Source organism: Lipotes vexillifer, unplaced genomic scaffold, assembly GCF_000442215.2.
Source record: "Lipotes vexillifer unplaced genomic scaffold, Lipotes_vexillifer_v1.1 scaffold234, whole genome shotgun sequence".
Lineage (NCBI taxonomy): Eukaryota > Metazoa > Chordata > Mammalia > Artiodactyla > Lipotidae > Lipotes > Lipotes vexillifer.
Genome location: NW_006782612.1, coordinates 1,636,717 through 1,658,685, shown reverse-complemented (window position 1 = coordinate 1,658,685; position 21,969 = coordinate 1,636,717). Strand labels below are relative to the sequence as shown.

The 21,969-nt window shown below is 46.1% G+C and overlaps 1 protein-coding gene across 1 annotated transcript in view; it reads right to left on the bottom strand.

The window, feature by feature from the left end:
- The window catches only part of LAMB1 (laminin subunit beta 1), a 77,921-nt gene that overhangs the window by 14,000 nt on the left and 41,952 nt on the right, over positions 1-21,969 (bottom strand). Inside the window, exons 17-24 of the mRNA XM_007455347.1 lie at positions 21,422-21,626; positions 20,123-20,266; positions 19,681-19,912; positions 16,818-16,981; positions 15,099-15,323; positions 13,864-14,078; positions 13,046-13,142; positions 839-1,208 (exon numbers count right to left, since the gene is read on the bottom strand). Coding sequence (XP_007455409.1) covers positions 839-1,208; positions 13,046-13,142; positions 13,864-14,078; positions 15,099-15,323; positions 16,818-16,981; positions 19,681-19,912; positions 20,123-20,266; positions 21,422-21,626 — 1,652 coding nt within the window. The remainder of the gene's footprint in view (positions 1-838; positions 1,209-13,045; positions 13,143-13,863; positions 14,079-15,098; positions 15,324-16,817; positions 16,982-19,680; positions 19,913-20,122; positions 20,267-21,421; positions 21,627-21,969) is intronic.

Sequence of the window (21,969 nt, the reverse complement as noted above, 5' to 3'; positions counted from 1 at the left end):
GGGGGGGGGGGGGGGGGGGGTTGTCCTTTTTGGCAAAGGGAGTTGGAATGTTTGAGAGCAGGAAAGATGACTGGCTGGGAGAAATGGGAGAAAAAAATGGGAGAAAGTTCAGCATCACTTTGCTCAATTCTCTCTGCTTCCACTGGCAAAACACACACTTTCCAATTAGAGAGATGATTACCCAGAGAAGGGCTAAGAAGAGGAATTTTCATCACAGAGAATTTGTTACAGTTAGATGAATGAAGCACTGCTCTATGGGACCAACAGCTGAGCAGTGGAAATAACGCAGAAATAGGAGTCTTATTTGTGGTAATGGACTTTTCCTGGTAGTAGCAAAACATTTAATAACAATTCATACTGTTTTCTGCAACTACCTTACCATTTCATAGATCAGTCCTTTTGTTACTCTGTCAGGGAAAGGTAAATACTATCCTCCCCTCCCCTCCTCCGCAGGAGAGAAGAGAGAGGCTTAGAAATGAGCGAGTCATTCAAGTTCACAAGCCTAGCAAGTAACCCAGCTGTGACTCTGTTACGGATCCTTTGTCTCTGAATCCAGCATCCTTGCCATTCTACTGCCCGAGAGTACTGTTTGCAGAGAAGAGTGCTGAATATAACGTTCACACATTTTGCACTGCAATCCCTGCAACTCTGGTCCCCAACAATGAGCCAGCGTCCACTCACCCCCATGCCCAGAGCAGTGACTGCTGGAAAACGAATGACCCAGTTACCTGTTTTCACTCACAGCACTAACCATGCCTCCTGGTGGAAGGGCCACGCTGTGGATTCATCGAGTGGAAACAGCATCGTGAACTGTTACTCTGGTCCATCAGCTACTTACTCTGCTTCCTCAAAGAGGTTCCCGACGTTCTTCAGCGGCTCGGCAGCTGGGCTCTGGGCGAGGATGTCTCTGATCTCGTTGACTTTCTTCTCCACTGAGTCCACAGTTTCCCGGTAGGGCCCAATCACGCCACTGATCTTCAAGGCCTTGGCCTTCTCCAGGAACTTCCGGGTCCTGTTGGTCAGCTCGGCGATGATCACGTCCCAAAGAGCAAAGCACTGGTGGCAGGGCATGCAGTCGGGGAAGACTCCCGAGTACCCCCGAGTGCACTTGTCACAGCGTGGACCCTCCACACCCTCGACGCAGACACACTGGCCGGTGGACTGGTCACACTGCGGTGTCTCGATGCCCCTGGGGTCGCAGTCACAGGCTAGAAGGGAGACGGCAGTGCTGGGTGAGCTACTAGAGCCCCAACCTCAGCGACTTGGCAGTTAGAATCCTCAGTCACCGTTACAACGGGGAGGTTTGTAAATGGTCCACGACAGTTTACCAACGGTTTGCAAAGAGACTGCAGCTGCTTCCTCCAGAACACGCGTTATCTCAACCCTGGCTAATCACGTCTTAACTATAATAGTGATGATAGTTTTTTTTTTAAGTGAACACCATTGTACACCATTGTGCCTGCCACTGTACAGATGGTTTACATGCATCATCTCATTTAATCTTCAACATAACCCTACAGGATCCAGGTGTTACAATCGTCAGTTTTATGGATGTGGAAACTGAGGTTTAGAGAGGTTACGTGACTGCCAAGTCTCCTAGCAAGGAAATGGCCAAGCCAGGATTCTAACTCAGCACTTGGCAGGCTCCAGAGCCTGTGCTTTTAAGCTCTGTCCTGCCTTTACCTCCCTCTTTTTTTGACCCGTCTGTAGATCCTCCCAGGACAGACAATTCAGGTGACAGCCTGACTGACATGAGGCCTCTGGCCTGAGATACAGCAGTAATGAGCAACACACCAACATCCCTCTACCTGGTCACAAAGCAGAACAGTGACTGCTTGATGAAATGCAATAAAGTTGATAAAAAGAAAACTAAATCAGGCAGAAGTCTCAGGAATTCCAAGTATCCGATTTAAAAGGCTTTCAACTCAGTATCCTCTAACTCAGGCTTTCAACTCAGTATCATCTAACATGGGTGGGTGTCTGCCATTGTGATAACCACCCCTAGCCCTAAGAGCAGAGGCTCACAAAACATCTGAAGTGATAGGAAGGGCCTTGGGAGCCATTCAGTCCCAACCTCTCACTGGCCCAACAGGGTGGGCACCTTAGGCAGAACCAAATGGTACAGGGTGAAATCTGCGTTCTTGGCCAACTGCCTGTGGCTGAGATTACCCATCACGATGCCTATGCCTTTGAACCCTGGCTCAGAGTCGCAAAGCTTAGGTGACTAACTTGGTTTTATATCAACACTTGACATTTCACAGTATCGGTACAGTGTTTGAACAAAAGGCCTGTACACACATCTTATTGCTGGCCTTAAACCCTTTCTGGGAAAAGGTGGGGATAAAAACAAAAACAAAAAGATCCTATTTCCTTAACTAGATTGTGGACTCCAAGGGCAAAGGTACACCTGTAACCATTTCTCCATTCTCAGCTCTGAGCACAAGGTCAACTTGCAAACTGGAGTTCAACCATCTTTGCCAAACGAGCCTTTAACCTCGCTTTTGATACAGGTACACAAGAGACATCCATACACCACTACAAAAGAAAATAATCCTAAGACACAATGTCAACTGTGGCAAAGCACAACAGAATCATCCTCTCTGAAGTAGCTTTGCACCCCAGTGCTCACAGCAGCACTATTTACAATAGCGAAGCAACCTAAGTGTCCATCAACAGAGGAATGGATAAAGAAGATATGGTGTACACACACACGGAATATTACCCAGCCAGCAACATGGATGGACCTAGAGATTATCATTCTGAAGGAAGTCAAAGACAAATATATTGCTTATATGTGGAATCTAAAAAAAAAAAAAAAAAAAAAAAGCACCGATACAGATGAACTTACTTACAGAACATATAAACCCTGAGACATAGAAAACAAACTTACGGTCACCAAAGGAGAAAGGTGAGGGAAGGGAGGGATAAATTAGGAGTTTATTCTTATCATTCTATGTCCAAGTGTTTGGTGGTTCCTGCCCAGAGTGTTGCTTGATCATATTTCCATGGGAAGAAAGCCGTCATGGCCTTACGTTTGTCTTTGCATATTTGCCAATAACATGATTATTAAACCATTTGAAGTTTGGAATACTCCAGTCTTCAACCTTTAGGATTTAAAATCTATAGCATTTTCCTGGTACCTTAGGTTTTCAAAACAAAACTTCTTTTTCCTTAAGCATTTTGTTTCTTTCCAGGCATGTTTCATTTTCCTGTGTTCTTTGGGGCATTCTCATGAATCGGGAAGCAGCTTAGGTGAGCTGTGGATAACTGTTTTCCCTAGACCATCAGTTAGTTCCAGGAGATGTTCCCAGAAATGAGAGTTCCGTGATCAAGCAGGTTCGGGAAATTCTACATCCTCCTCTTGAAGGTTCAAAACAGACAGCATATTAAAGACTCATAGGAGTTCTGCAGGAAAAACCCTGTTTCACTTTTTTTTTTTTTCTTTTACTCAGTCATATCCCAGACTCATTGGACTGTGGGATCTTTCTCTAGTGGAATACCTAATGACACCCCAGAAAAAGAATGGGAAAGGCTTGGGGAAACCACTGCCTAAACCACAGACTTTAGGAATGAATTTCCATATCATCTCATAAAATTTAGTCATCTTCCAAAAAGCTCTAAGTTACCTGGGTCATCTAGGTCCTAGCCTCTCAAACTCCGGCACGCATCAGAATCACATGCAGGACTCATTTAACACATTTCCACCCCACCCCCAGATCTGGAACCAGTGAGGTCTGAGAATTTGTATTTCTAGCAGTTGCCAGGAGATGCGGATGCTGAGGGCTGCTACGCCCCATTTTGGGGAGTACTGACCGTTCTCTTCCCAGCTGTCCTCCTCCCTTTTGCCTGTCAAGTGTGTATGTGTGCGTGGAGTGGAGCAGTCATGAGCCTCGAGTTAAGCCATGTAAGCTGATGCACAGACCTCAGGACCCGTGCAAGTGAGGGGCCTTCATGATGCCATGTTAAATGAATCAGACTGTCAGTCCGCTCGTGTCCCGCAGGCCCCAGCAGGTAGCCCTGTTTGGGGCCTCAGTGGCCCAGCAGATCTGTCCTATTTTACCATCCCCCTTAGGCTTGGGACAACGGTAGCAGATGCTGCACATGCTTAGAAAACCTTTCTTTCCCCTAGATAATGCAAAGGCACACTTCAGTTCAGTCCTAAAGAGGTTTTCACTAGATGCATGCTGGGGGCAAGGGCTGTGTGCATATGTTAAACTTATTTTTAATTTCTCTAACAATTTTTATTTAGATCATGGGTAAAGGCATGTCTTGCTCTCATTCATGTCATGGGCATCTTTGAGGGGGAAAATATTGGCCCCAAACTGTGGGATTTAGAAGGCAAGTGCCCTCCCATTAAGGCTTTCCTTGTCTGTCTGTCACACAGCTACATTTTTTTTTTTTTTTTTTTTTTGCGGTATGCGGGCCTCTCGCTGTTGTGGCCCCTCCCATCGCGGAGCACAGGCTCCGGACACACAGGCCCAGCGGCCATGGCTCACGGGCCCAGCCGCTCTGCGGCACGTGGGATCCTCCCGGACCGGGGCACGAACCCGTGTCCCCTGCATCGGCAGGCGGACTCCCAACCACTGCGCCACCAGGGAAGCCACACAGCTACATTTTTTATCCATAAGGAGAGAATACTTAGCTATGACTCAAGTCTTTCCAGAAGCATACAGGTGGTCCCAGAAAGTCTAAACCTGTGCCCTCCAACAAACCACTTCAACTGAAAGATTAACAATGGAAAGCATATTTGGCAATTAATTCCATAATTTGAGAAGAACAGTCATGTTCTTTTCCCATAGTCCACCTAATTCTCGTCCCAGCTGGTCTCTGGACCCTTACCCTCAAGACCAGCATCACAGAGGCAGGGCAGAGCTTCGGTGCCCTCCAGAGACCAGGACCCACTCAGCTGACAACATTCCTCCATTTGAAAAGTAGAGTCAAATTTCATAGATGGCTGGATTGCAGTTTCATCACTGAAAAAGCCAATCCGGAAGGGTACCAAATGACTACCTAAAACGCATCAGGTTTTCATTTCAAACTGAAGCTGGGAAACTGCTAAAGTGCTGGTGGGCACATGCTTCTTTCCCTCATTGAGTTTCCAAAACTGCTTCTCTAATGGGGTCACCTGGGAGGCAAGAACTAGAAGGCCCACACTTAGGACCTTGTAAAAAGACCTCCCCTAAGAGTAAAGGTTGGTTCTCACCTGACAATTTAAAACTTCAAGGACACTAAAACTGTGAAGGAGACTCTCCAATCAATCATCTCTCACATTCACTGGGATGGGAAAAATTATTAGCCAACTGTGCAGGCTGTCTCTGACGGGGGCCAGTGGGTTTTCTCCTCTCTCCAGAGAAAGGCATAGGAGTCCAGGGGGACCTGGAACTCAATGTGGCTTTAAGGAATGGGATTATTTGGCAGAGGATCGAAAGCTTTCTCTTGGGAAGAAGAAGAGTGTATATAGCAGAAGTTGTTGCCTGATTTTTTTTTTGCGATATGTGGGCCTCTCACTGTCGTGGCCTTTCTCGTTGCCGGACGCGCAGGCTCAGCGGCCATGGCTCACGGGCCCAGCCGCTCCACGGCATGTGGGATCCTCCCGTACCGGGGCACGAACCCGTATCCCCTGCATCGGCAGGCGGACTCCCAACCACTGCGCCACCAGGGAGGCCCTGTTGCCTGATTTTTAAGCTGAACAAATTGTGAAGATGACGAACAGCATTCTAAAAATGAAACAGTCATCATTTTAACGAGCCATGAGAATTCTACCTTCGTCTATAAATATATTCTTGGTTATGTGGGCAGCGGGTTCTCTCAATTTTTACTAAGATTTCTCATCATTTAAAACAAGAGGTACAAACTATTAGGTATAAAATAAGCTACAAGGATATCTTGTACAACACAGGGAATATAGCCAATACTTTATAATAACTATAAATGGAGTATAACCTTTAAAAATTGTGAATCGTTATATTGGACACCTGTAACATATAATATTGTACAGCAATGATACTTCAATTAAAAAAATAAGTAAATAAAACATGTTCTCTAAGAGGTAGGCAGATGAAAAATACTGTACCCATTTTAGAGATATTGAGATCTAGAGGACAGCGTTACAAGTGAATGCCAGAATGGGAAACCTCGGCCCGTGTGCCTCTTTATCAGCAGGTGTAACTTTTCTGCTCTCTTTGTATCCTCCCCTCCTCGTCTGCAGACCTCCCCTGCCCATTGAAGAAAATCCATCCCCAATGATGAAACCAAAGCTCCTCGTTAGTCTCCACGAAGACAGTTTCCATGACACCTGCCAAGTGACTCCAGTTCCTACCGGGCTTCCCTCCTCTGATGCTGCAAAGGACAGCACCACTCACCTCCAGCCGTCCTGCTACTTTACCTACCCTTTCCCACAGCCTGCAAGCTCCGGCCCCCCAGCCCCCCTCTCAGGGAGTGGCTCTCCTCCGCTGCATCCACTCCCCACTGGGCACGAGTGGGCACTTAGGCTTGTGTTGGTCCCCCCTCTTTCCTTTTGAAACTTGAACCTGCCTGGGGAGCGAGAGAGTGCTAGATCCTAAAATCAGGTGACTGGGTTTATTCGCTTTTGCTGTGGACCTTGCCTCACAGCAATAAGGGACCCCAGGATGTGCTATCATGCCCAAAGCTTTACTCTTACTTTACTTAGGCTTTTCTATTTTACTTTAATGCGGGAAATTTATAATGCTTTTTCATCTCTGAAATGTGATTTTCTTTTCCTTTAAATCCTTTACCTCCTCCAGCCCTACCTTTTTTTTTTTTTTTTTGGCCTCAGTACTGTAACTTCAGTTTTGAAATGGAAGTTGGGGGAATGACTATGACTTCACCTGCAGAAATGAGCCGGCTGTCTGGCCCAGGAGTTGGCAAACGTTTGCTATAAAAGATAGTGCGGGGCTTCCCTGATGGCGCAGTGGTTAAGAGTCCACCTGCCGATGCAGGGGACACCCGTGTCCCCTGCATCGGCAGGCGGACTCCCAACCACTGCGCCACCAGGGAAGCCACACAGCTACATTTTTTATCCATAAGGAGAGAATACTTAGCTATGACTCAAGTCTTTCCAGAAGCATACAGGTGGTCCCAGAAAGTCTAAACCTGTGCCCTCCAACAAACCACTTCAACTGAAAGATTAACAATGGAAAGCATATTTGGCAATTAATTCCATAATTTGAGAAGAACAGTCATGTTCTTTTCCCATAGTCCACCTAATTCTCGTCCCAGCTGGTCTCTGGACCCTTACCCTCAAGACCAGCATCACAGAGGCAGGGCAGAGCTTCGGTGCCCTCCAGAGACCAGGACCCACTCAGCTGACAACATTCCTCCATTTGAAAAGTAGAGTCAAATTTCATAGATGGCTGGATTGCAGTTTCATCACTGAAAAAGCCAATCCGGAAGGGTACCAAATGACTACCTAAAACGCATCAGGTTTTCATTTCAAACTGAAGCTGGGAAACTGCTAAAGTGCTGGTGGGCACATGCTTCTTTCCCTCATTGAGTTTCCAAAACTGCTTCTCTAATGGGGTCACCTGGGAGGCAAGAACTAGAAGGCCCACACTTAGGACCTTGTAAAAAGACCTCCCCTAAGAGTAAAGGTTGGTTCTCACCTGACAATTTAAAACTTCAAGGACACTAAAACTGTGAAGGAGACTCTCCAATCAATCATCTCTCACATTCACTGGGATGGGAAAAATTATTAGCCAACTGTGCAGGCTGTCTCTGACGGGGGCCAGTGGGTTTTCTCCTCTCTCCAGAGAAAGGCATAGGAGTCCAGGGGGACCTGGAACTCAATGTGGCTTTAAGGAATGGGATTATTTGGCAGAGGATCGAAAGCTTTCTCTTGGGAAGAAGAAGAGTGTATATAGCAGAAGTTGTTGCCTGATTTTTTTTTTGCGATATGTGGGCCTCTCACTGTCGTGGCCTTTCTCGTTGCCGGACGCGCAGGCTCAGCGGCCATGGCTCACGGGCCCAGCCGCTCCACGGCATGTGGGATCCTCCCGTACCGGGGCACGAACCCGTATCCCCTGCATCGGCAGGCGGACTCCCAACCACTGCGCCACCAGGGAGGCCCTGTTGCCTGATTTTTAAGCTGAACAAATTGTGAAGATGACGAACAGCATTCTAAAAATGAAACAGTCATCATTTTAACGAGCCATGAGAATTCTACCTTCGTCTATAAATATATTCTTGGTTATGTGGGCAGCGGGTTCTCTCAATTTTTACTAAGATTTCTCATCATTTAAAACAAGAGGTACAAACTATTAGGTATAAAATAAGCTACAAGGATATCTTGTACAACACAGGGAATATAGCCAATACTTTATAATAACTATAAATGGAGTATAACCTTTAAAAATTGTGAATCGTTATATTGGACACCTGTAACATATAATATTGTACAGCAATGATACTTCAATTAAAAAAATAAGTAAATAAAACATGTTCTCTAAGAGGTAGGCAGATGAAAAATACTGTACCCATTTTAGAGATATTGAGATCTAGAGGACAGCGTTACAAGTGAATGCCAGAATGGGAAACCTCGGCCCGTGTGCCTCTTTATCAGCAGGTGTAACTTTTCTGCTCTCTTTGTATCCTCCCCTCCTCGTCTGCAGACCTCCCCTGCCCATTGAAGAAAATCCATCCCCAATGATGAAACCAAAGCTCCTCGTTAGTCTCCACGAAGACAGTTTCCATGACACCTGCCAAGTGACTCCAGTTCCTACCGGGCTTCCCTCCTCTGATGCTGCAAAGGACAGCACCACTCACCTCCAGCCGTCCTGCTACTTTACCTACCCTTTCCCACAGCCTGCAAGCTCCGGCCCCCCAGCCCCCCTCTCAGGGAGTGGCTCTCCTCCGCTGCATCCACTCCCCACTGGGCACGAGTGGGCACTTAGGCTTGTGTTGGTCCCCCCTCTTTCCTTTTGAAACTTGAACCTGCCTGGGGAGCGAGAGAGTGCTAGATCCTAAAATCAGGTGACTGGGTTTATTCGCTTTTGCTGTGGACCTTGCCTCACAGCAATAAGGGACCCCAGGATGTGCTATCATGCCCAAAGCTTTACTCTTACTTTACTTAGGCTTTTCTATTTTACTTTAATGCGGGAAATTTATAATGCTTTTTCATCTCTGAAATGTGATTTTCTTTTCCTTTAAATCCTTTACCTCCTCCAGCCCTACCTTTTTTTTTTTTTTTTGGCCTCAGTACTGTAACTTCAGTTTTGAAATGGAAGTTGGGGGAATGACTATGACTTCACCTGCAGAAATGAGCCGGCTGTCTGGCCCAGGAGTTGGCAAACGTTTGCTATAAAAGATAGTGCGGGGCTTCCCTGATGGCGCAGTGGTTAAGAGTCCACCTGCCGATGCAGGGGACACGGGTTCGTGCCCCGGTCCGGGAAGATCCCACGTGCCGCGGAGCGGCTGGGCCCGTGAGCCATGGCCGCTGATCCTGCGCATCCGGAGCCCGTGCCCCGCAACGGGAGAGGCCACAACAGTGAGAGGCCCGCGTACCGCAAAAAAAAAAAAAAAAAAAAAAAAAAAGATAGTGCGTATTTAGGCTTTGCAGGCCCTAAGGGCTCTGTCACAACCGCTCAACTCGGGCACTGCAGCACGAAGGCAGCCCCAGACAATATGTAAACAAATGGGCATGGCTGTGTTCCATTAAAACTTTATTCACCAGCCCAGGCTGTGAGCTGGATTTGGCACATGTCCGTAGACAAGCCTTCCCTCTACTAACAAGAGTATCTGTGGTTCTCTGAAGAATCAAATTAAATCTGATTTCCTGAGCCACCCTGGAAATAAAAAGGTGGGTGACTGTAAATGAATCCTAGCCTGAGAAAAGATGACTAGCATTAAAAAAAAAAAAAAAATGATGTCTGAGAAAAAATGTACTTCGATTTTCTACAAAAAAGTTTGAAATGAGAAACAAGCAGGATGAAAAGAAATGGCCACTCCCCAGAGCCTCTCACCTACGGCCCACATTTCCAATCAGCCTGGGTTTAAGAAACACTGGCCTTTTCCAAGAGCCAGGATCCCTGCTTCTGCTATCCACCAATCAACAGGAAGATTCCTCCTGTGACCCCCTTCAGTCCTCAGGGCACAAGGCAGGGCTCCGGGCCGAGGCTTTCTCGGGCACGTTCAGGACTGGGTAGGCGAGATCCTCTCCATCCAGCACAGTGATGGGCTTGTTCGGACTCGGCACCATCGGCCAAGAGCCCCAACCCACCAGGACAATGGGAACATTCAAGAATTCATGAGCTGGAGGCTCAACTCGTTTGTCCTTGACATAACTCCATTTTTTTTCCATAAGAAGACTACTTAGCTATGACCTAAGCCTTTCTCTAAGCATATTGTTCGCAAGGTGGCCCCAGAAAGTCTAAACTTGTGCCCTGTTCAACTAGACTCTTGGGCAATGAATGATGTAATTTGAGAAAAGTGGTCACATTTTTTCCCCCATAGTTCCGCCTAATTTCAGATGACACTTATTCTTGTCCCTGCTGGTCGCTGAACCCTGTCCCTTCAAGTTCTTTTCCTCCCGTTTTCACTGGTGACTGTTCCACTCCTGAATTTTTGTCCCTGCCCTCATCATATTATACTGGTCCTGCTTCGACTGCCATCCTGTGTGCACACGGCCCGCAGCTGGCCAGGACTCCCCCATCGTTAACTCAGTTCTCACCCTCTCTGAGTGCCTTGTCAGTTACGAGCTGCCTCCACAGGGTGTTGAAAGCATTTGGGTCCCCATAGTTTCTTATGTAACAGGCTGACCTTTCTTCTAGATAAAACGAACAGAGAAGTTGGCCAACATGGATGCCGTGGATCTCTCTCTTTGCAAAGTTTCTAAAACATGATCTAACTTTTGACCTGAACAAGTTGATAGTGTTCCTATAAGCCACAATGTCTCTGGCAGATTTAGAGGCCAAAGTTTAAAGATTAAAGGGTAAGGAGTAAAGTTCTGAGTATTAAATGAACAATCCTCTGATTGACTCTGACTCCAGAAAACAGGTTTTTCATGCTAATAAAGCTTAGATGGAGTAAAAGGTCAGAAAGCTTTGGCAGCCAAAGCTATTTTGCCAATGACACATGCTGACAGAATCAGGCTATAAGCAATGATAGAACTATTATCTGGAGAAAATCAAGCCCTTGGGGCAGTACAAGATTGAGGAATTTAACAGAATTGTGGTTAGAGCTCTGGAGAAACCAGATTTTAAGCAGGATCTTACTTGCAGGAGACATCAAGTGGTCCACTGAATGTCACGGACCTTCTAAAGGAAGTGAGAAAATCAGATCCCGTTAAGAACCAACATCGGGACTGAAGGATGATGAATTAAAGCACACTTATCAACACAGCCTTCATACCTCCTCTGTGGAGCAAACCTTCATCTCATCTAAGATGTTAGTACAGACCCTTCTGGCTACACCGCGAATGAAAAAATAACAAATCGTATGCCATTGGGTCTGGTTGTGTCCACTGTTTGAAGTCTTCTGGCTGTTAAGGAACAGATCAGTTGACTCTGAAAGAACACGTAGTATCTAGGTTTGTGACTTTCGACAGAATATTCTGAATGAACCGCTAACTTGCAGATCTGTATTATTTCTCACTACAGTTGTATCCAAAAAAGAAAAAGATATGTATTTTTTAATGTAGAGTCCAACAGGGACCTAGAATTTCAGATGTGTAAAGAAGAAAATGGATCAAAGAGCAAATAAGAAACCACAGGAGATGTTTATCCATAGTTATTAACTTAAAACATAGGGAAGAAAACCCAAGTATGAAATAAAGAAGAGGGAATACAGAATAGCAACAGTCTATTAAAATCTTTCCCATAAATGCTTTTACTTGAAGATCTTAAAAATAACCTGGCAGGTCAAAAAAGATTGCAACAGCCTAAAAAATTAAGCAATCCTTCTGATTCACATGATTGTAACAAGTTTTGTTCTTAAGAAAACATCAAGTTTTCCCTCACAGTCCTAGTTAATCATGAGCCTAAGTGGGACGTGGCGCTCCTGTCACCTGTTCCTTTGTTGTCCCCGCTGATGAGGACAGTACACTCCTGCCGAGGGCTTTAACTGTCAGCACCACCTGCTTGTTACATTGGGATCAAACAATCTTACCAGAACATTTAGCTCTGCTTGTGCAGACAAGAAAGCTGGCCGCAAAAATACTGTTCAGAGGGGGAAAAAGTCAATTTGCAGAACTCGATGGGGAAAAAGTCAATTTGCAGAACTCGATGGTGAATATGAGCACATTTTGGTTAAACACATTTTTAAAAGCCATTCTGGTTACTCAACCATAAAAAAGAATGAAATAATGCCATTTGCAGCAACATGGATGGACCTAGAGATGATTATACTAAGTGAAGGAAGTCAGATAGAAAAAGACAAATATCATATGATATCCCTTTATAGGTGGAATCTAAAAAATAGTACAAATGAACTTATTTACGAAACAGAAACAGACTTGCAGACATAGAAAACAAACTTGTGGTTACCAAGGGGGAAAAGAGTGGGGGAGGGATATATTAGGAGGTTGGGATTCACATTTATACACACTACTATATGTAAAATAGATAACCAACAAGGACCTACTGTATAGCACAGGGAACTCTACTCAATATCTTGTAATAACGTATAAGGAAAAGAATCTGAAAAAGTATGTTTATACACACACCCACACACACACACACACACACATATACATATAACTGAATCACTCTGATGTACACCTGATGCACTGTAAATCAAGTATACCTCCACTTAAAAAATAATAAAAAAATAAAGCCATTCTGTCTGTCTATGCTTGTCTGTGCTGAGACAAACCTCACCCCTGGGGAACAGAGCTGGAAGCCAGCAGGTCCACTTTTTACCACTTACATGCCTCCAGGATTTTTTGTTTTTAAACCTTGAGCATGCATTTCTTTTGTAATAAAACCTCGTTTTTATAGACAAGTTCAGTTGTGCTGTACTGGACAGAAGGCTCCCTCAGACACCCGTCCCCGCCCCCGCCACTCCACCCGAGAGCCCGGTGCCCGCGCCTCACCTCGGCACTCCACGCTGGGGTCCCCCCAGAAAAGCTCCTGGCACTCGCTGCACGTGCGGCCTCCGAAGCCAGGCATACACTGGCACTGCCCCGTGAACTGCAGCCAGAAGACACAGCCGGGTCAGACGAGCTGCCGGGCCAAGGCCAGGCTGCACTGCCTTTTCCGGCTGCCAGTTACGGGAAGGGGGACCCATCTGCCTGCCTGAGAAGGCCTCACACCTGACCAGGAACAGGGCATCTTACACTGATCTCAGGTGCTGAGGGCTCCAGGCCGGGGTCTCCTAACTGCTCTTCTGCAACTGGGGCTGGGAAGGCCCAGGGCACATCTCCCTTTATTGACATGTTTCCTCATATCGCTCACAAGCCTGGACCACCTGTGACTCACTCACCATTCTGTGTGTGTCAGGGAACAGGAGAACTTTCTACAATGTTGGATATGACTATGTGGCTCATTTCAGGCTGTGTGGTTAAGGAAAAAAAAAAAAGCCTGATTCTGCAGCCAGGTATTGAAGAAAAACGGCCCCCCTTGTCCATTCTAAAGCGAGTCTGCACCCCTTCAGCTGGGGCGCTAGGCTGCGGTGCTACGGGTGCATCCGATGGGGCCTCTGGGGACAGTTACACAGCCCCAGCCAAGGGGGACCGGCGATGGTGGATATCCAGTCTGCGCCGTGTTTGCCAAGCTGTGCACCCTGGTGCAAGGCTGTGACAAGGAGGGGTGCCTTTCTCTAACTGGGGCCTGGCCACCAAATAGCTGTCACCAGGACTCAAAGTCATCTTTCCATATGCCATGACGGCCTCCGCTGGCCACAACACCTCACCTCGTTACAAGACGGCCCAAAGGAATGAGCAGCGTCGCAGTTGCACGGGTCACACCCTGTCCCGCTGGCCAGCTGCCAGGTGTTGGGTGCACAGCGGTCACAGTTCTGGCCCATCACATTAGGGAGACACAAACACTGCCCGGTGATTTTGTCGCACTGGCAGTCAGAGCCATTACAGCGCTCCTGCACGGTGCCCAGGTAATTGCAGACACACTCTGAAAAAAAGAACAACCGGTCAGATGTACTTACAGAGTCACACTCGGAAAACATACAGATCACGCAAAAGTCAGCTACATCAAATGACTACCATTTTCCGTCTCCAGATTTCGACTTGGAAATGCAAACAAGTAGACAGAGAAACAGAGGGGATTAAAAAAAAATCTAAAACTGTGGTCTTCATCTTCTTATGATGTTCCATGCAGTTCTGACGAAATTTCCCAGGCAGACCTGCAAAGTGACACATTCTGCCCGGCAGTATTTTCACAATACTTGATTGAATAAGCGGCTGGTGAGTCATTGTAAAGTTGAAGATTTAACTGGAAATAAAACCTATGCTGTGGGAATGGAGATACCTAATGATTTCAAACTCTTGGCGCGGAAGAGCAGTCATGGCTGTGTGAGCCGTGGCAGGGACAAGCCCTTTGAACTAGGAAGGCTTAAAGCAATCAGGTCCTGCTGGTCCTCAACATTCCGCACGTGTTTGTATCAACAAAGTCAGGGGCCTGGGGGCCGTGCAGCCACAGCAGGAAATGCTGGCTGATCTTGTGATGAGAGAGAAATAATGTCTTCCAAAACAGACACTTCAAAGACATTACTTCTTTCTTTTCCTTAAGCTGGAAGGCTCTATCCATCAATGACGTAAGAAAAGGTACGGCCCAAAGTGCGTATTTAGGACGCAGAAGTCCCAGCCCATCAGCAAGTTCATGGGCAGAACATAAAATCAATATACTCTATGGGATGGCATTTATCACGGGGACAGCGACACAGCTTTTGGTTCCCTTTCAGGCACTGAGCCACAGCTCGACACTTCAGCTCTGCCAGGAAATGAGGATGTAAAGGAAAAAACAAAAAATCATCCTCATCTTTCTTTTGTCACCAGTGAAATTTTACCCCTCTGAACAAGCATTTTCCCCGATGAGACAAACCCCTGAAGAATAAAATCCCCCAAGGAGGAGGAAGAGGAAGAGAGTGGAAGTCATCCAAAGGAGCGGGGGCAAAGGGAACGGGCATCTTACTGCGACAATCCTGCTGGAGGGCGTCGCCATAGTAACCGAAGCGGCAGAGCTGGCAGTGCTCGCCCTCCGTGTGGTACAGGCACTTGAGGCACCTCCCGGTCTCCTTGTCACAGGCTTCTGGGTCTGTCGTGTCGATGTTGTGGTGACACTGGCAAGGCTGACACGTGCCCCCTACGTCCGAGGGATTGCCAAAGAAGCCCGAGGCACAGTCGTCGCATCTGGAGCCTGTTGTCCAATAAAACCGGCATGGGACCTCTGGTTTGCCCACTGTAAGGTCTGGTCCCCGACATTCCCGCCAACCAGAGGGGCCACCCAGGCAGCGCCTGGGTCCCCAGTGTGCTAGTTACCGAGCCGGGTGACTGAGCCTTCAGGGGAAATGAGCCGTTAGTCGTGAGGGGAAGCCGCGTCTTTGCAGCGATGCTGCTGCAGCCTGGCTTCGCGGCCATGGCAGGGCAGGGAGAGTTTGGAGGTTCCAGCACACAGGAGGTTAGCTCCTCGTTACACAGGGACGGACACATCAGGAGTCAAACAGTGGTCTCACAACACAAAGCTTAGCTTGATGTTACATCCTAACCCAAGGCGTATGTTCAATGAAAAATCCCTGCTCCTCCATGAGCAACCTGAAAAATGGGGCCCCTCGGGATGACTGATTTCCCTTCTTAAGGAATCCCGAAGGATGAACGAGGTCCTACTGTACAGCACAGGGAACAATATTCAGTATCCTGGGATAAACCATAATGCAAAAGAATATGAAAAAGAATGTGTGTGTATATATATGTATGTATGTATGTATGTATGTATGTATGTATGTATGTATGTATGTGTGTGTGTGTGTGTGTATAACTGAATCACTTTGCTGTACAGCAGAATTTAAAACGCTGTAAATCAACTATACTTCAGTAAAATAAGTTATTTGAGAAAATTCTGAAACATGCAAATTGGCTGAGCCATGGATAAGCATAACGAGTATTTGAAACGGTGGCATCAAGGATGAAATAATGTTTGTATGCACAACTAGCTACACTCAGTGTGTTGACAGATAATGTGAGTACAGTAAACAATGAAGACTATATCTAGCTTTGACTGGTTCTGTTGTCCGGGGACTCCCAGACGATATTCTTTTCTTCCTTCTGCCCCCTATTTGGCCAGTTCACTACTTTGAGACTCTTCCACTAGGAGTTGGATAAGGAAACGAAGAAGTAAAATGTAAATTAACTTTTCTACTGGTTAAGACCAGAAAAGTGTCAGCAGGGACTTATGGATTAAATGAGCTTGCTGTTGTGCCCTGTATTATAACATTATTATCAGAGACACAAAAACTGACTCTACCCCACATGCCAGACAGGAAAAGAACATCATCTACATTTCAGATTCCCTTCACTTTTTATTTATTTTTTGCGGTACGCGGGCCTCTCACTGCTGTGGCCTCTCCCACTGCGGAGCACAGGCTCCGGACGCGCAGGCTCAGCGGCCATGGCTCACGGGCCCAGCCGCTCCGCGGCATGTGGGATCTTCCCGGACCGGGGCACGAACCCGCGTCCCCTGCATCGGCAGGCGGACTCTCAACCACTGCGTCACCAGGGAAGCCCTCCCTTCACTTTTAATTAAGGATTGTAAAAAAAAAAAAAAAAGCAACTAAATTGGCTCACTCTTCATCTTCCTTAACAACTAACCTCGTGAAGACGCATCTTTTCCTCCGAAAGTCTGCACATCACTTACCGATGTATCCAGGATTACAGACACAGGCAAGCTGTAAAGTAACAGCGTCTTGGTAACAGCTACTGGCAAACTGGCGTCCGCTGTCGGGACCATCTGGACAAGGACAAGGACGGCAGTGATCTCCTGACCCAATGATGGCGTCTCCATAGTAACCAGCCGAGCACCTACATCAGTTGCCGAAGAGAGAAGGTCATGAACCACAGTCCTAAGAAATCTGTTACAAGAAGGAGTCTAAGAAACCACATTCTCTGTTTAGGAACATCGTTCCTCATTCCTCACGTTTCCACACGAAGGACTTGCCAGTAGAGCAGTGGCTCAAACACTAGTTCTAATCAGAAATCCCTGGAGGGCTTTTGAAACACAGATTGCTGGGCTCCCTCTCCCCATTTCTGATTTAGGGGCTGATGCTGCTGCTCCTAGCCTGGGGACCCCATGGCAGGACCCCTGCATTAGGGTGACACCTCTGTCCTCACCCAGACCCTCGTTCACTCCTCCCCAGAGAAAGAAGTACATCTCCCCAGGCGCACCCTACTGCCTGTCCTGAGCATTCTGGTAGCTCCCCTCCTTGCACTAAGGAGTCTGGGGGCGGGGCCTGGGGGAAAGAGAGCCCGTGGTTGTCAGTCTCTGCCTATGCCTGGGAGGGACGTTGTGTCAGCAAGCCCATGATGCCTTGTTCTGCAATCCAGCCTTAAAGCCAATGGGGATGCTCTCCAGATGCCTGACCCTTGTGTCTGCCTCTCAAGGATGAGATATGTTATTTATCAGTTCTCAAACCCAACAGGTTCCATCTCCTCTCCTTACAGATAAGGCAGCCATGGAGCTTAAACGACTGGCAAGGCTTACACAACTAGTGAATAAATGAGCCAAGATTTGAATTCAGCCTCCTGACTTTTAGCAAGGAATTCTTTTAGTATGTCATGCTGCTTTTAAACATGACTGGTAATTAGGTTACTTTTTTACTTCCTATAACATGAGAGCTTGAAAGAAGTTTGGATATCATCTAATCCAGCTTAGTTATTCTACCATCAGAAAGTTGGATACTGGGAGAGGTGAGCTAACTCACCCAAGATAAGCTGGTTACAAGCACAACTGGGCCTGGAACTTCTAATTCAGGTTGTTGTTTTTTTTTCTTTTTTGAGGCAGAGGTAATTTTTTAAAAATGGGGAACAGGGAAGCATGAAGAAATAAAAGGGGATAGTTGTTCAGAGGACATTAACCTCCTATTTAATTAGACATAGACACAATACAAGAACATGTGCCCCAATTATGTGCTGGGAAAATCAGCAGTGATGAAGCAATTTTGTGCAACAGTTTGTGAGAAAGTTTTCTATGAGGTTTTTCTAGGTGAAATAAGTCCAAATACATCATGGTAAGAACTGAGTGTTCATTTCCTGTCTCCTCCCTTCTCTAACCCCCTCGGCAATAATCTGAGCCTAGAGCTTCTTTTTAAATTCACAGGATTGAAAATTGATCATCTCGGAAAGAGGAAAAGAATGAGAAGTCAGCTCAAACTAGATAGCAGCATCTGAAATACTTTAATGCACTTTTGTCATCCAAACTAGGGCTGAAAATCTTTTCTCTTCCTATACCCTTTTGAGTTCTGCCAGAAATCAAAATGCTTTACAAGTAAAATTCACAGTGGGCCTGATTTCAGATTGGTCTCGTGGACAACCACCGCTGTTGACCTGCGTTCCCCACCCATCTCTTCCCCTTTTTCATCTGATTTTCTTATCTGTTTGTCTCTCTCTCTCTCTCTCTCTCTCGAATATATTCTCCATCTCTCAATGAAAGAACAGTAATGAAAAACTTAACGGAGAAAACAAAAGATGATACTAATATATTAATTTCTTCCTTTTAATCTTGTGTAACTGTTTCCTTGTTATCTTTTCACAACACCATTTGTGGTTGGAAGGACTGACTTTTACTCCAAGGAGTAGTCACTGAAATCGCTGAATTCTTGAATACCATCCAGCAGTATCTGCTGCCTTGCGTATCTTCAAGCCATAAGGTAATCACAAATGCAGTTTTCACTAACAACTTCTTTCATCTGATGAGCAACTTTTGCACTGACTGAAGCACTTGCTGAAATTTTTTTTTACAACAATAATCCCATATAATGTGGATGGATACTAGAAGAGAGAAGATTTATTGACTTGAAAGATGGAGACTAGCAATCCAAAAAAAGCAGGTTCTAAGAGCACGTCTGCCTTTCTTAATTAGTAATGAACGCTGTAGGTCAGGATATAATTTTTTCATAAGGACTGTTCCTCATCTACTGAGCTGGGCTGTAATGTTATTAGAGGCACATTTTATGTCCAATTTTTACTATCCCTTAGTGCAGTGCACTACATCCATAATAATTACGCAATTAACATCTGCTAACTGGAGAACAGATCTACTTGTGCACATTTTATGTGGGCTGTAGCTGCATAACATGTTTCCCAAAAACAAAACCATCTAAAATGACTAATCCTCATTTGGATTTGGTTTCTACTTTGACCTAAATTAGGCATTAACATTTCACAACTCTCATCCTAGGCCAGGATCTGCTGAGACAGAGAGATGATTTATATACAGCCTTAAGGTGACCTCTAGAAAGACTCTCCAAAGAGGGCAGATTCACATCAGTTCTGTTCTCTGCTGTATCCCCCCTGAGCCCTTGAACAACGCCTGGCACGCAGAGGGTGTAAGCTAAATCTGTTCTGGATAAATGAATGAGTTCCTAGAAAATAAATACCGAGGTGATCGGAAATGAAAGAGCCATCTGGAGACTGGTAGAGATTCATTCTGTGGTTTGTCTAAGATGCTGTTTGCTCAGCCAGAAACAATCTCGTTCTCTTTACTTTCAAAAGACTGCGTGTACCTTTCACAGTTATGCCCCGTGGTGTAGTCCTGGCAGCTCAGGCATTCCCCTGTCACTGAGTCGCAGTCATCGGCATGGCCGTTGCACTGGCAGGGCTGGCAACTTGGAAAGCCCCAGTACCCGGGTAAGCACCGGTCACACTGCCGCGTGTACACCCCCTGGAAACAGTGGCACTGGCCAGTGATGGGGTCACAGAAAGCATTGACAGATCCTTGCAGATGGCACTCACAAGCTGAGGAAATAGGCAACCAAGGGACCAGCTGAAAAACGCATTAAATGCAAACACACCCCTTACATAGGCCAGTCCCCCCATGCCCAGTGCAGAATGCTCATGGGCCCCTGTGGTCCATTTCCAGAGTGCAGCATGCCTTCTGAAGCTATGGAACCCATGCTAGTATGACTCATGATCTGAATGAATACGTTACAATTCTGGTCAACTTACGTTTGCACCCGCTGGGGCCAAAGCCAAAGGTGCCGGGAGCACATCTGTCACACCTTCTCCCAACCACGTTTGGCCGGCACTGACACTGGCCTCCGTTGGGGTCGCAGACGGAACTTAAGGAGCCCTGAGGGTCACACTCACAAGCTGCAGGGGAGAGAGGCAAGAGCCCATGACCCGATATGCAATGGAATATTACTCAGCCATAAAAAAGAACAAAATGATGCCATTTGCGGCAACATGGATGGACCTAGAGATCGTCGTACTGGGTGAAGTTAAGCCAGACACAGAAATACAAATATCATATGGTATCACTTATAGGTGGAATCTAAAAAAAAAAAAGGTACAAATGAACTTATTTACAAAACAGAAGTAGAGTCACAGATGTGACTCTGGTTACAAACAAATTTCTGGTTACCAGGGGATAGCGGGGGAGGGATAAACTGGGAGGTTGGGATTGACATACACACACTACTAAATATAAAATAGGTAACTAATAAGAACCTGCTGCATAGCACAGGGAATGCTACTCAACACTCTGTAATGGCCTCTATGGGAAAAGAATCTTAAAAAAATAAAAGAGTGGATATGTATAACTGATTCACTTTGCTGTACACTAATGTTGTATTAGTTTCAACTATACTCCAATAAAAATATTTTTTAAAAATTAAAAAAAAAAAAGCCTGTGACCCAGGGCGGCCGTGCTCCCCACAGCGATGGGCCCAGTGAGGACCACTTGGCTCTGCACTGGTCTGTCCTTTTGCTGGGGCCCTTCCCAATCCTCCCCCCATGAGCACCTTGGCTTGTTCAGAATTCCCATTTAAAGCAGTATCCTCCCTCGGATGGGTGCCAGGGAAGTGGCAGGAGCCGGAGATGACAGATAAAAGCGGTTTTTCTAGGAAGGAGGTCATTAAGGTTTTCTCTCCTTGCCTTCAAACCTCAAATATCACAAGAACTTCAACAAAAGCCCAGTGACCTTTCAAAGAGCAAAATATCAATTTCAGTTACGGGGTGCTGTCATTCCATCCCAACTCCTCACCCTGCATATGGAAAGTCTCAGGGACCTTTCCCTAGTCCCCTATTCTTTGTGTGTTACTTGATGACTGAGTCCATTGTCAGTGGTGCTCTATCACTAACATGCTCTTAAAGAAACAAACACCAACTGTAGTTGAGACACTATTTCCTTTGGGCTGACTGCCTAACACAGAGCTATAGGACATGCCTGCCAACGTACCTCGTGATGTCAAGCGTCCTCACGCCTCTTGAGAAAGAAGGGGCAGAAGCAGCAGCAGTAATACCTACCCAGGCCTGTCTGGTGTAACAGGGCGGAAATGCTAAAGATGATGTTTCTGCAAACATCGGTCATCGGAGTCTTCACGACGCTTCTGCTGTTCTCCAGACATCGGTATCTCTGAAAGGTTTCCCAGGCACTGTTGGTGACGACCCCATCTCCTGAGCCTCCCACAGTGAAGATGTCCAGCGACTTACAGAATGGCATGAGAACAAGCTAGGAAGAAAACAGAACAACACACTGTTCTTACAGGGGCTGTCCCAGGTCATCAATTAACGCAACCAAACACATAAAAAGCCCAAGTGCTTCTTTGACTCTTGAAAAATAAAAACAGACTCATGGAGTCAAGTGAAAACCTTTTCATTCTTAAATATTCTTGCCAGAAAAAGTTTAGAGACCTCTTACAAAGTTTGATGGGTTTTGAAATGTCATCGTTAAGACACTTCATATTTTCAGGAAGGATTGTCTTGAGTAGATCCTTTCCAGAGGGTGGAGTTTTATTAAAATAAATAAGCAAAGTGGCCTCGGAGGCAGAAAGAATGACTCTGCCTCACCTCTC